The sequence below is a fragment of the Chelonoidis abingdonii genome, chromosome 1 (assembly GCF_003597395.2).
Source record: "Chelonoidis abingdonii isolate Lonesome George chromosome 1, CheloAbing_2.0, whole genome shotgun sequence".
In the NCBI taxonomy this organism is placed as follows: Eukaryota; Metazoa; Chordata; order Testudines; family Testudinidae; genus Chelonoidis; species Chelonoidis abingdonii.
The window spans coordinates 104,519,984-104,534,905 of record NC_133769.1 but is presented as its reverse complement, the minus strand read 5'-3'; the positions used below and the strand labels follow the sequence as shown (position 1 = coordinate 104,534,905).

Genomic DNA, 14,922 nt, shown 5'->3' with positions numbered 1-14,922 from the left:
TTTTGGTTTTGAAAAATTAGGGTAAAAGTAAAATAGAGTAAGTTTGCTTTTGAATCTATTGCTGTAATATTCAACTTTGGGAGTGGAATGGTATGTTCTGAGTGACAGCAACCACTAAAAGAAAAAAAAGGAAAAAAAATCCCCAGAAAGTGGTTCTTCAACATTGCCTTTTTTCCCACAGCCCTGTGGAGCCCCCAACCTTGTCTGCAGAAACTGAAAGAGAGAGGGGTGGGATTAATGTGTAATTAAAGGGAATTTGGAAGGTTGAGATGTTGCGGAATGTTAGATCAGTAGCTGGAACAGCATGTGGTGTTCTTTAGGCAGGCTTCATTGAATCCATACAAAAAAAGAAAGAGGGGCTGCTTGCCCGTCTGCTCATTTATCAAACAGCTAGGCTGAACTTTCACAGCTCCACAAAAGTGTTTTACTGTTTGCTGAAGTTTTGCTCCAGAAATTAAAGCTGAACAGCCTAGTGAGTGTGAACATACGTAGCATTTTTGATATAAGCCAAAGTGTGTGCAAGGTTCTGAGAAACAAACACAAATAGATTATCTGTGGCACAAGGAAAACCATTTGTAGATTTGGCAAGAAATGTGTGAAGAAAAAGCTAAATATGTGATATGGTGGTAATCTTTATAAAACACCTTTGATCCAAATGCCCTTTCCAGAGCTTTTGATCATCTTTCAGGGTTAGACAGTGATTGCTGATACCAATTGTGGTAAAATACAACTTTATGAAAAAGTCCATATTATTTAATTCATCTTTAATGGACATTTTCTTCTGTATGAACAGCTCCTTTTATCTTTGTCTTCAATTAATTTTACATGGCTTTCATCGAGTATGAGAAAAATTCAGCAATAATCTAGGGTGGAAAATAGAACGGCTAGGAATAAGATAAAGGAAGAAATTCCTCCTCCATACCAATCTGCAAGGCCTACTGCTTTCTTTCTTGTTTTGGCTGTTCTGCTGAAAGAGTTTTCATCATGCCTCATGTGCTACTGCAGACTGGGCTCATTCCTGTGGGAGGTTCCACTCGCTTGGATCTCAGTAGGAGTTGGGCAGACCCATACAAAGGGGCTCTGCACTGGTGCAGGGACTAGACTGCATGAAGGAGTCAATAGTTATTGAAGGCACGATCTACTGTTTGAATTAATAATGGTCTGAGTCCTCAATGTTGCTAGCACTGAAGATGTGGTATTGGTTACCAGTCTTCTTCATTGTCAATTGAGCATAAATCAGTGTTCAAATTCTTTTCTTTATCTTGTTTGTGAAATGCACTGTTATTCTACATCCAGAATGTTGATTAAGCCTGCATTAACTCTGCCCTATCCGTGTAAACACAACTGTGAACCTCATATAGCAGAATTGTGGCCTCTGTCAAACAGCAACATCTTTCCAAGGAACCCTCTGGTAGCAGTGCAAGTATTTTAATAACAGGAGCATGGGGCCCCCAAAAGAATTACTGCATTCTAAGATCAGAGGGGCAGCCATGTTAGTCTGGATCTGTAAAAGCAGCAAAGAGTCCTGTGGCACCTTATAGACTAACAGACGTTTTGGAGCATGAGCTTTTGTGAGTGAATACATGTATCCGATGAAGTGGGTATTCACTCACGAAAGCTCATGCTCCAATATGTCTGTGAGTCTATAAGGTGCCACAGGACTCTTTGCTGCTTCTGCATTCTAAGAAACATTCTTCTTCCAGAGCCATCAAGATGAGATACTGCCCACATATTAATATTTCATAATCAAGTTACCTAAATTGTAAAGTCTCAGGCTTATTTGACCAGACACCAAGCAAATTTTCCAATAGTTAATGTCTTATTCAGGTAACATGAAGCCCCTGATCCTGCAAACACATATATGAGCAACTTTAATAGTACACCCAATTTTGGGTGAAACTCTCATTAAGCTTAAGGGAAGAACTGTGCCCTTAGAGTTTATGAATCACGTTTCACTCTGGTATAAATTCAGAGCAATTTCATTTAAGTGAATGGAGTTGTTCTGAATTTCATTTGTTGTTTTGCATCATTCAGTAAAGGGATTAAATTAATACATCGTTTTTTAGAAAAAGCTAATTTGGTCAGATTTCTCCTGTCACACTTTACATGTACGTGCAGTGGTGCCCACAGCTCAGTTTGCTACACATGGTGCATACCATTGGCAAGGGTGCCAATGTGGGGAGTGGGGTACAGCTTCCCAGAGAGAGGGGAAAATAGGCAGTTTACCCGTCACCCCTATGTGGTGGTGTGACCCAGCGTGCAGGGTTGCACTGCCACTCAGAGAGGCCATGGGTCCAAACTTATCATAATGGAGGGTCGCAGGGCCCCATTTCAGTGAGTGGTGTTGCGACCTGGCACCAGGCCAACCCTGAGTGGCCCTGTGATCCTGGCCACCAAGTTGCAACAAACTGGAATGGGGAACTGGGCCTACATACCGTTGCAGAGTGAGTGCAATTGTGCACACTAGGTGACAAATTTCTCGTGGTTCCCCTGCGTACGTTCAATACAATTTCTCTTCCTTTCCCTCATGCTACCCAAAACAGGCTATATTAAAAATACAGTATTGGCATATGTGATTTTTTGGATTTGTTAACATGTCACTATATTTATTTGCAGATAATAAGACAACAATTTCCACAGTTAACAACGAGAAGACTCGGAACCAGAGGCCAGTCAAAGTGAGCATCGTATAGTATTATCTCACATTCTCATCCAGGGCCAAATTTTGCCATGGTTTCCTGCAGTGAAGATAGGGGCATGACGCCAGGGATGAATTTTTCCCTGTAGCATTTTAGAACCAAATTTTGCCTGAAGATTCTACTGTGGCGTTCCCATTGACTTCTATTTCTGTTGCCTTGGAAGCCATTACCACGTAATGTTTTCTCTTAGTGGTGTAGTAACTATAGTCATTTATAAATAGTCTAAAAGAGCATCTTCTACTTATTTCACCATTCTGTGCTAACTCTCTGAAACTTTGTAGAGTTATAACATCATTTATGTTTCATATACATTTTATACAGCACCTTTCTTGCCAAAAGGTTCCAGAGCACTTCATACACTATTTGAAATCTTCACACCCACTACTGAAATGCAACCATTTCTGGGGTGCAATGTGGCAGTTATTCAATAGCATACAGTTTAGGGCATAAATGGTAGAACGCTATATCAAAAAGAGATTCTAGAGGGAATTTAGGTAGAAATAATCCAATTGCCCAAACTGGATATTGGCCAGGAACCTGGAGTTAATACCCTCTGCCCTTGTGAGAAGATGAGATCTTTAATAACCATAAGTGGTCAGGTTTTGAGTTTTCTGTCTCATCCAAAAGATAAAATTTCCATAGTAAAGTGCATCCTAACATCACAGGAATTGGGTCTATACTGATTCAGGAAGAAGAGTGAATGCAACATCACTCTCTGCAACACCTAGGTTTTCCTTGGGGGTCCACATATTGGCCAGATCTGACCCTTAATTTGTAAGATATAAAATGAAAGCCCTAACTAGTATGGCTGCAAAAATTTGTTCGTAAAACTTCTCATTCCCACATAAAGCCTACAAGCACAATGTTACTAATCAATAAGAAAAACACATAAAATGATAATTAAACCTATATATTCTCATACATTAAGGACAGAAACCAACAATAACTCACACATTGAAAGATATTCAGTCAAATACCATTTTAAAATCTGATTTCACTTCCTTCTAATAAATCGTTCCATGGTGATGTGTCTCTAGCAGGTTCTCTTCACTGAGATAAAAAATAACTGCACAACAACCCACCATTGTCTCCTTGAGGCAACTTTTATGAGAATTTTCTGTGTTTTGTAACCAAACTCTTTTTCCAGAGTGATAACCCCCAGACAGTTTCAAAATTGAGATCTCATCCCAAAGACCATTGTGTTTCTGCTCAGGTACCATAATAGTTAATAACCCAAAATATTATTGACATGAAATTGATGGTCTAGTCCAGCTGCACATTAGCAAAAAATTATAGGCCAGGAGGGCTCCAGATAGCCAAGTTTAGAAATGGACACGATTTCTGCACTGGTTCAGCAAAGGCAGTATGTATGAAGATGTGACAGTTTGGTTCTGGGTAGCATACCATGCAACTGTACGCTCTCTCACACTGGTGTCAACTACATCGTCATTTGGTTAATTGCTTTTCAGCTGAAAGGAAAGGGTGAGTGCTACCATGTTTGTCAATAATATTAATTGCCTTTAGAGGATGGTACTTCTGTCATTTGAGTGCTGGAACTAGCAATTCACTTGTGCTATAATAGGGACACCCAAACTTGACCCATTTGAGGAATATGGCTTCCTGGCAGTTTACCAGGAGCCCCAGTTCCATGCTGAATTTGAATAAACAAAAATAGAGAGCAATTACACAATCACATTCCTGTTTAATGCAGACGTATGGGCATATTTTCACATTTAAAGTTGGTCGTAGCCACAGTCCTGCTGTAGAACTTTGTGGGCAGCATTTGGCCACAATACCGCCTTTCAGAGGGAACACCTTCAGGAACAGCATCCAGTTGAATAGGCCAACTCATTACATAGTTATGTGGGTGCATTTCCAGGTAGACGTGGTTATTTTAATATTTACAGGATCCATTCTTGGTGATGTGGGAGTGTCAGTAGGATATCCTGTGGCCATGTGTCATCTCACTGGATTGTCCAGTAAGATTCCCATGCTGTTCAGACTTGGCCTGGGTTGTTGCTAAAATCTGAACTTAACCGTCTTTCTAAACAAGGAAAGGCAGGCAAAACAAACACCAAATAATCAGAGCAATCTACAGGGTTTTAGACAGTCAACATAGAAACAAATGCATGGCCACATAGGGAGTTCATGATTGCCACTGTGCTGGATGTCTTGGCCCCCTCAAAATTTCACAGCACAGGAGGGGTGGAATTCAACTCTTTCAGGTCTACATCTCGTTTAGCTGTTAGCAGTGTAAAGATCACAGCACCCAGATGAGTAGTTCTGATTTTATCCAATTAAAGGTAAAAATATATATGCACACGCTACAGTCCATCACAATAAACACACTCTTTGCCGTATGCAGTACTGCTCTGAGTTCTATTTTTATTTTCAAAAATATCCAATCACATTCAAATTAAATGTTATATAGGGAAATTACTAAAGAACTAAAAGATAACATCTGTCTCCCTCTCAACAACTGGGCGGATAAATTGCTGTCAATATCATTTCACTCCACTACCCACCTATTGCCAAAGGGAACTCTAGATGTACCAGTGGTTAAGATTATCTAGCTTCACACTGTTCTGCCTTCAGTCTTTTTATAGAAAAAAGTAACGTTAGGAAGCTCAGAGCTACAATGTCACTATGCTTCTGGTCATCAGCTGAGCAGCTTTCTTCTTTGCAACAGGGTTTATTGCCTCTAAGAACGCAGCTGTGTTCTATCTCACTGAGCTTAAAAACCGTTTCACAACAGGTGAGCCATGAGAAGGCAACTATACATAAAAGCTGATTTCTTTCTGCATGGTACCATAGCTTGAAACCCTTCAATTGTATGAACACGGGGTTACTTTTCTCAATGGAAACTACATAGTGTGCAGGGAATTTTATTTCTTTCACTGAAGGAGTACTGCAGGTACTCAGCCCATGAAAGGAAAAATCATTCCACTCTGCTCTAAAAATGTTTGTGTATGATTGGCCTTTTATTCTCTTAGAGCTCAAACTTTCATATGCTGGCCATTGGCCTAACTCTTTTCCACAGTAACTGATAGGTAAAGTTAGAAAATAATGTTTACAGAGCACACTTAGGAGTTTTTGTCCTTTGGAGCAATAATCCTAATAAGCTAATTTTGAATGTTGCCATTTCTTTGATTTTGAGGCCATTGGGAAGAAAACAGCTCTTTTTTGTAGTGTACTGCTAAGAGAAAAATACCAGAAATGAAATAATACAGAATAAAACACTATCAAATTCTCCATACTTTTGTTCAGGTTTTGATTTTGAAACAGGTATAGCTGAGATCAAATTGAGCTTCTGTGAGTTGCTGAATTTATCAGAGGGAAAGGCCTCTCATATGATGCAACCTACAATTTCCCAGGAACTTGCCAATTAAACTGACTGTGCTAGATGGTGATCCCTTACTCATGGTGAATTGTATGTACTCCGTGAATAGTCCTAATGGAGTCAATGAGGTTAGCTTTGGAGTAAAGCGCTACCCAGCGTGAGTAAAAGAATCAGAATCTATCCCTAAAGGAACAATTTAGTGATAGAACACAGGGGGTGTGGAGTCAAAGGTGGCTTTAATCCATTTTTGTGTTCTCCTGATCCTGGGGGCTGGGGCTCTGCCTAGGTTATGGTAGCCTGCAGTGCTGCCTGCTGCAGCCTTGCCCCCAACATGCCCCTCCTGTCTTCAGTCCCACCTCTGGCATGACCACCTCATCAGGGCTTGCCAGGAGGCTCTCAGAAGGCAGCTGTATGAAGGTGCTTTTAGAGCCCCTTTAGGTTGCTACAACTCTTTTATGCAGCATAAGAGCCATTGAGAGGATCTGACATGATAAAACAAATGGAGCACATCTGTGTGTACAGCAGATGCAGCTGAGCAGGAATGCAAGATTGTCATCTTAAATGGGGAACAGGGTTAGGACTAGAGCTGGTTGGGAAGTTTTTGATGCAAGTTTAATCAGAAAATGCTGATTTGTCAGACCCAAACTATTGTTCGGAAATGTCTCTGGTTTGATGACCTTTAGTTAAGTCCCAAGCAGAGTTCTGGTGGATCCTTGCCTGGTTTCCTGGCAGGCTGCTGGCAAACATATGTTTCCAGGGTTTGGCTCTGGGGCAGCCCCACTGTGTGGATTGCTCTGGGGGATCCCAGCTGACTCTCAGGACTTCCTGTGGGTGGAGCCGCCCCAGAAGCACAGACCCTGGGAGTCCTGGGAGCTGCTGAATGAAGTTGACATGATTCTTGTCAGTTTACCTGCTGCTTATAGAAGCCACACATGGTGTTTCCAAAACCATTTCCCTCCTCCACAAGAATTTTCAGTTCACACAGGAAACTGAACAATTTGGTTTCAGTCTGAATCAGAATGAAGTCAGATTTCTAACTATCAAATTTCCCTTGAACCAGAAATCCTGAATTTCAGCCAGCAGTAGTTAGGACTAGTCTGGTAGTCTGCTGTCCTGCGTGGAATCTGGGGTTTGTCCTAAGCCCTTAAAGGGAACTAGGGAATGGAGAATGGGGTTTTCAAAAGTGCTGAAGTGATATAGAAGCATAAATGCCATTGAAAACTAATTGGACTTGTGCTCAGAAGACACTTCGGGGCTTTTGAAAATCTCACTGAGTCTAATGTTTTCAAGTGAGTCTTTTTTGGCATCACTGATGGGCTCCCAGAGTGGCCACACCCAAGAAGGTGTTTGTGACACTAGGCCTATGAGAGGACATGAAGATGCCAGACAACTCTTTCTAGCAAAAACAAAGAAGGGAATGAATGTTTCAAGAAAAGGATATTTTTGTGACGTTGTCTATTTTCATAATCATCACAATGAGGTAGTGATGGCTGGGTTGCTGTGGTCAAGGTTAGGCAAGCTGATGGAAAGAATCATATTGTCCATCCTGCTTTGATGCGGGAGGTTGGACTGGATAATGAGTGGTCCCATTATCATCTATGATAATGCTAAGCTGTAGCACAAATTTACAGTGATAGGGCTGATTCAGTTTGGCAGTGATGTAAGAACAGTGTTAAGCCTACTCTGTTTTCCCTATGTATTGTAGCACAGGTGGTGTTATCCTGTCATGTAACAGCCCTTATTGGTCTCAGCCTAATGAGGATAGCAATCTAAGTTGCACTCAGCTTTATCCAGAAATTTACATTCCTGGGATTTGCCAATTTGTGCCATGCTTTTTTTCTCTTTCTCTTTGAAATTTTATTTCTTCTAAAGTTTTCCAATCAGCTCTACTTGCGATAAAGACTTTTGCTCCCCAGGATCCAACCAGCACTCAGTTGCCTGAGAATCAGGGAGCTGGAAATATAGCAGAGGGGCTAGTCCTGTTGGTCAGGCGCTCTGTCTCTGCCCATAGCTAAGTAAAGTGATCAACTGTAGAGCTCTAGCACAATGTTTAGACAACAAGTAGCTTTAAGCTACAGCTGAGAATTTTAAGAAAGTACAAACAAAAATTTGCAATCCCTTAGTTCCCTGCCCAACCACAAAACCAGCTTTACTCTTCCTGATTAGAGCTATTTTTACCAGCAGGATTGATATTTGGAAACTTGATACATTACAATGTCATTCTGCCATTAAATCGGTGCTTGTGCACCAAATGTACCCAGGCACACATCTGTTTTGCAAGAGAAACCACCAGCAATTGCATATTTTCTCTCCTCCCACCCTTTTTTTTGTATGCTGTATGAATAGGTTGATTATAAAATGTGTATCTTCATGTATCAGGTACCATTACTATGGCATTGCAGTGAAAGAGAGCTCTCAGTATTATGACGTGATGTATTCTAAGAAAGGAGCAGCCTGGGTCAATGAAACAGGAAAAAAAGAAGTAACCAAACAGACAGTGGCGTATTCACCACGATCCAAACTTGGAACGTTACTGCCAGAGTTTCCAAATGTCAAAGATTTAAATCTGCCAGCCAGTCTGCCAGAGGAGAAGGTAATGCTTTTGAAATATTTCTTTGGCTTGCCTTGCTTTTTTCCTGTTGATGAAAGGTTGATCTAAAATACAAGGATCTTAAAAAACAGTGAGTTTAATAATGCCTTGGCTTTATTTATGAGGGACTTAATTGCTCCATGTGCTAGGGGCACGTATTTTTCTCTCACTTAAATGTCTGACAAAAAATCTACTGTAGCTTTTTCCCCCCCTTCAACGTTTCTGAGTTCAATGTAAACTCATTCTGTAGACGCAGTGTATACAGTAAGAAAGGGTTAGCAATGGGTATCTGTTTATGTCACCAGTTGTAATATTCTAGGCCTCTGTTTCTGTAATTGACTATACCATCTACAAAGTCTGAACTCCCTTGTTTGCAAGCTGAAAGAAAATCTATTATAACACTTTCCTGAGGAAAGAGTGTATTTACTGCATTTCTCCTTCCTGCAAGCTGGAAAGTGAAAGAAATCTTATATGTTCATATGGCAAAATGTCTTGACCCTTGATTGGTCTACTTTGCAGACACTATTCATGTGTTTAGTAAATATGTAAACGGATCAAAATAAATAGGGTTCTATATATCCTAATTAAGGGCTATGTTCTTCCTGTTGATCTCATCAAGGCTTTTTTGCTCATTTTATACTTGCAGAATCTCCATCAAGGAATCCTCTGTAGGTCTCAAAAAGGAGAATTTAGCTTTAGGACTTGAATTGTTCCTAATAGTTATCTAATTGAACTCATCACTTCAGCTGATTTTAGTATTTTTTGTAATTACACATGGAGGAAAACCCTCATGTTCCTTTTGTACTGTGTATTTTGATAGTCGTTTTTAAAGCAGAAGTTTTTTAAATTTGATTTTATTTTATTTTTAAGTAAAATGATCTTTTGTGTGTCTTGTCTTTTCTTTCTCAGGTTTCTACCTTTATTATGATGTACAGAACTCACTGTCAGAGGATACTAGACACTGTAATAAGAGCCAACTTTGATGAGGTATGCTGAGAAAGAAAATAGCTGTAGTTTAATAACATTTAATGTATCCAGGACTTCTGAACCATACTTTGAATGTGATATTTCAAATGATAGATTATCTGGTACATATTTGTAAATAATGGAAGATGTTTACATTTGTGTATATAGGGTGCTTTATACCTGGGGGAGGGATCGCTCAGTGGTTTGACCATTGGCTTGCTATACCCAGGGTTGTGAGGGGACCATTTAGGGATCTGTGGCAAAAATCTGTCTGGGTATTGGTCCTGCTTTGAACTGGGGGTTGGACTAGATGACCTTCTGAGGTCCATTCCAACACTGATATTCTATGATAACTCTTATCTATTTCATCACATAAATTAGAGAAAAAAATCTACTAAATTATCTAGTTTACCCCTCCTCCAATGCAGGATTGGCCCCTACAGTATACTCTGTAAGTGCTGGCCAGTCCAATTTTGTGTGATTCAAGAAATGAGTCTTCCATCACTTTCCTAGAGAGATCTTAATACAGTAACATATCAGTCTTAGGGAATTTTTCTCGATGGTCAGTATAAATTTACCATTACCCAGTTATAGCCTTGTGCTGCTAGTAACACTAGAATGGGCATGTATTCTGGATACAAGAGTCAGAGTGATTCATTGCAGCCAGTTTGAGGCATCACATAGGTTTGACTGGCTTCAGTATATAAACTACCCCCACAAATTTGCGACCTATTTTTCTTAGTCTGAGAACTTTCTGGTCATTCACTTACATAGTCTTTGTTATAGTTCAAGAACTTCAAAATCCCCAAATTGCTGATGTGTAAAGTAATTTGCAATTGCATATGGAGAAAGTATTTCGTTAAGGAAAATAAGTCTGAATACACAGAGACTGGGATTTGCAAAGGAACCTAAGGGAGTCAAGACACCCAACTCCTGTTGAAAGACAATGGGAGCTGGGCATCTATTCGGGTCGGCCCCTTTGAACATCCCAGCCAGAGTGTGAGCAGAATTTCGTAGGCCTGTCTCTCATGCTGCATTATTCCCCACACTTTTCCAGTTTCAAGCTGAGGCTCTTTAAATGATTACATCCAGCCTAGATATTTTTGTTTACTCAAGCAAAATAGGGGCACTCTCCCATTTTAATATTTTCCATTGGTTGCTTCCCTGTTTACAATCACCCATCTTCAAATAGGGATCAAGGCAGTTTCTTAATGAGAGTAAAACTGACATACATCTTATATAAGGCAAATACCCCCTGTTCTAGTCCCATTGACTTCAGTGGCTCTGAACAAGCATAGATATAGAGGAATTCGCAAGTTCAGCTCCACAATAGTTCCTTAGTCAAATATCTTGTTGGGAAATCAGATTTTCAGCACCTCTGATGGCTATAAATTTCACAGGCCTGATTCCCAACTGCTTTACACTTTGTGTAATCATTAACATCAGTGCATAGTGGGTCTAAAATGCCATCAGATTGGAATACTAATGTTTTGATTGCTCTAAAACTCATCAAATATTTTTCCATGGAAAATGGCTTTTTTTCCCCAAATGAAAATTTCTGGTTTTGGCTGAAATTCTCACTTACCTTTTTATTTATTAATCTGAAAATAGATTTCCCCTCCTTCCCCCCCCCCATCCCTTTCTAGTGGAAACACTTTCAGTTTCAATTTTTTCAAAATTGAACAGAAAATGGCTTTCAAAAAACCAAACATGTTTTGTTCCTTCCAAAAATATCTATGGAAAATACTTCCCATATTTTGACCAGCTCTAGCCTCCTTCCAGCATTCACTTTGCACATGTATAAATGGCTGTGCAAGGTGCAAGCTGTGGAAAATCAGGCTGTCTATGTGGAAGTCAAGGTGCTGCACTCATTGTGCCTGCTGGTGTAGAATAAAAATTACATGGCATGTATGGAACCCTTGCAGTCTGCTAAAGCAAAAGCTTTCCTTAAACTGATCACCCCGCTGGTAATGCCCGTTTATCCTCCTGTGCATTTATCTTATGATGTACCATGTCCAGGCAGGGACTCTGTCATGTGAGTTTTGTGCAGCACCATGTACAGCAATGGTGACATATCAGTAATATGGAATTAGGTCATTTAAGAAAAAAATCATATTTGCCATTTATAATTTGTGTGTGTGTGATTCTAGGTTCAAAGTTTTCTTCTGCACTTTTGGCAAGGGATGCCGCCTCACATGCTTCCTGTATTGGGTTCTTCCACTGTAGTAAATATAGTTGGGGTTTGTGATTCAATATTGTACAAAGCTATTTCTGGAGTTTTGATGCCAACAGTACTGCAAGCATTACCTGACAGGTTAGTATGTTCTGCAGTATTGACAGTTTTTGTTTGAATTGTTTTTGTTAATTGTGTGGATTTGTTTTCTCTATTGGTGCAGTTCTTAAAAAGCATAATTTCCCTGCATATTTCCTATTTCCTGAATCCAGGTCAGAATCAATTTAAATGAGTTTAAAGATAGATAGAAATGTCTCATAGCATATAAATGGTCAGATTGCAGCTGGCATGTGAACGAGTGTCAACCAGAAATCTATAGGTAGTGGAATGCCTTTATTATGCCTCCTTTGAAAACTTTCAGAGAGGCTGCTCAGTCACTTTTCCAGGACTGAGAGCTCAATATTCCGAGTTATGGCCCCAAGAGTAGTTAGTATGGTCTACCTGCATATGCACAAATTCACACACAACTGGAGAAATCCAAGCATTGGTCTCTGTCACAGGCTCTGTCCCACATTGTTCTTCCACCTACCAGGAATAGAATGCATGTGGGGACTGGGTGTAAGGCTGAGCTCTGAGAGAACATGAATGCATTTAAATGCCATAGTGGACATGATAGAATTGTGTCCATCTGAGGGTCACTTTCTTCACATGGTCCAGAACCAGGGCCCACACAGCCTGTCTCTACAGGAAAGATATGTAGAATTCCACACTAGTTTGAGAGCTACATTCTCCTTTCTGATCTACATGTCAAATCTTGTCTGTTCTTGTCCTACGTGTAATTCATTTGTGTCCATGGAGTTTTGCTTACATAGAGAAAGCAGGGTTAGGGTCATAAATTAACTGCAGTTTTATTCAACCAGTGTATGTAGCTTCTTTTTCTCTTTGTGAATTATCTGAAAACAGACTTAGATTTTTATGAATTTGTTCAATATTCAAAATTATTTGACAAAATTCAGCACAAGATTTGCTAACAATTTATTGAGACTATTGCTTTGAGTGTTCCACTCCTTGCACCGCACATTTGGTCACCTACATTTTATTATAGCTCTAATTACAGCAAACTTTTTCTGGCTTTTGTTCTACTTAAACTAGAGTGCAGTGTTCAGATTGTATGGTTTGTTAAGTAGATGCAAAGTATCTGTCTGCAACCAGGAACAGGGTACAAGCGTGGATTTCTTTGATAAATCTTGCAAGTTTTTGCAGACTTCAGCTCCTCCCTCCTTGCCCCCCCAATCTGTTTCATCGGAAGGATTAAATTGCATAGCAGCTCTTTTTTCAAGCTGCTTAGTTCTTTCAGAGCAAATAAGGAGAGACTTGAGTGTGAATATGGACTTTTGTAATGCATATAAAGGGCCAGACTGTAGCTGTTAAGCCATAGCCCACACTGGAGGCAGTGCAGAAGGGTCTCACAGCAATGGAGACACAGCAATGGAAGCCCTTGGAGGAAATCTTGCTGACTCAGCCGGAATTCCCGGGAACAAATGTTGCAGTGCCAACAAAGCCAACCTTTCAGTGGGGGCATCAAGCACTCCCATCCACGCCCAGCACTCCAAGACTGCCCATGTGGAGGAAGGCAGGACCATGGCCATGTCCTCTGCAACAAACCTCTTCCTGCCCCAGTGTGAGTAGCTAGTATCCACAGGAAACTGGCTGTGCACTACATCCAGTGACTTGAGCCCAGTCCCCGCACAGGGGCTCCATAAGGAGTGGGAAAACTTCTGTGTGTCCTCCCCCTTCCACCTTTGTGTACCCATGCAGGGCTAGGAACAATAGAGCTCAAAACTCTAATCTTGAGTCTACTGTTCCTTAAAGTGATGACTGAGAGTAGGGCCATGATTTTTTTTATGACAGTTGAATAGGTTGAGGCTAATTCCCCTGCCCCCCACAACTGAAACCACCAAACACAAGCTTAGTGAAGTAGGGAGGCCATCTTTAAAGTTGATTTGAATGAGGAAGATGAATCTGAAACTATTCCTGAGCTCAACGTGTTTTGGGTATTTTTCCTTTTGCTTCAGATATTTTCAGATGTTTTCTATACTATCCAAGTCCTTGATCCTGCAGGTGACTCTATGTTCACAGTGGGGCTGCCTACAGGTGTAGGACCTGCCCAGACAGTTACATGCATGATCAGGGTTCAGATCTGACCCAGTTTGAGAATACAGTTCCCAAAATGTAGTAATGGGGCTATTTCTTCCCCTTTCCAAACTTCTAAAGGTCTGATACTTTTATGCAGCTTCCTATGTTTAGTCCTGTTTAAACTATTCACTAAAAAGCCCTTGTTACTGGGCTGCCAGTGGGCCCCATAGACTGCAGTAAGGTGAATTCTGCTCAGAAGAATTATACTAGTTTGAATGTGGAGTAACACCACTGACTATCAGAATTTCTCCATATATACGCTGGTGTAACAGAGAATCGAATCTGGCCCAATAGTCACTCCACCTTCTTGAAGCTATGTCACAATTTCCCTTTTAGGTTATGGAACAATTGTTAAATGTAAACAACCAGTGAGACTTCCAGAATCCAGATGTGTCTGTTCAAATTGGCAATTAAGTGCATGAATTCCTGTATTATGAACCTTAATGTCAATTTCATATCCCAAATGGGGAATCTAAATGTACTATTAAGATGCCCACATCTGAAAATTGTGTCCTAGGTACCTTTGTTTATAAACTGTAACTAAAAATGATATGCTGGGTGGTGGAACCCTGGCTTTACATGCTTCCAGGCACTGCCGTATAGACCACAGAGTGTACATTTTCTGAAGCAGTGATTTCTCTTTTCAGCTTGACGCAGGTGATCCGAAAGTTTGCAAAACAGCTGGATGAGTGGTTAAAAGTAGCTCTCTATGACCTGCCAGAAAATCTCCGAAATATCAAGTTTGAGTGTATGTATTGAGCAGTCTCTTTTTTTTTTTAATGTGAGAAGAATGTGTTATTTATCAGTTACAAATTAATTGGAAGCTAGGAAAATGTTCCATTAGTCATGAAAAAAGATCAACATTACAGATCTTTCATTAACCAATAATCTCCACTCACTCATGAGAACCAATTTCCTTTAAATGTAATAAGTCACAGCTCTAAGACCAGTTGTCTTT

At 40.2% G+C, this 14,922-nt stretch overlaps 1 protein-coding gene across 2 annotated transcripts in view; it reads left to right on the top strand.

Moving 5' to 3' along the window:
* The window catches only part of RFX4 (regulatory factor X4), a 132,425-nt gene that overhangs the window by 56,256 nt on the left and 61,247 nt on the right, over positions 1–14,922 (top strand). For both annotated transcript variants that reach the window (XM_032769700.1, XM_032769699.1), the window contains exons 5-9: positions 2,617–2,678; positions 8,419–8,632; positions 9,539–9,616; positions 11,746–11,909; positions 14,612–14,712. In XM_032769700.1, coding sequence (XP_032625591.1) covers positions 2,617–2,678; positions 8,419–8,632; positions 9,539–9,616; positions 11,746–11,909; positions 14,612–14,712 — 619 coding nt within the window. The remainder of the gene's footprint in view (positions 1–2,616; positions 2,679–8,418; positions 8,633–9,538; positions 9,617–11,745; positions 11,910–14,611; positions 14,713–14,922) is intronic.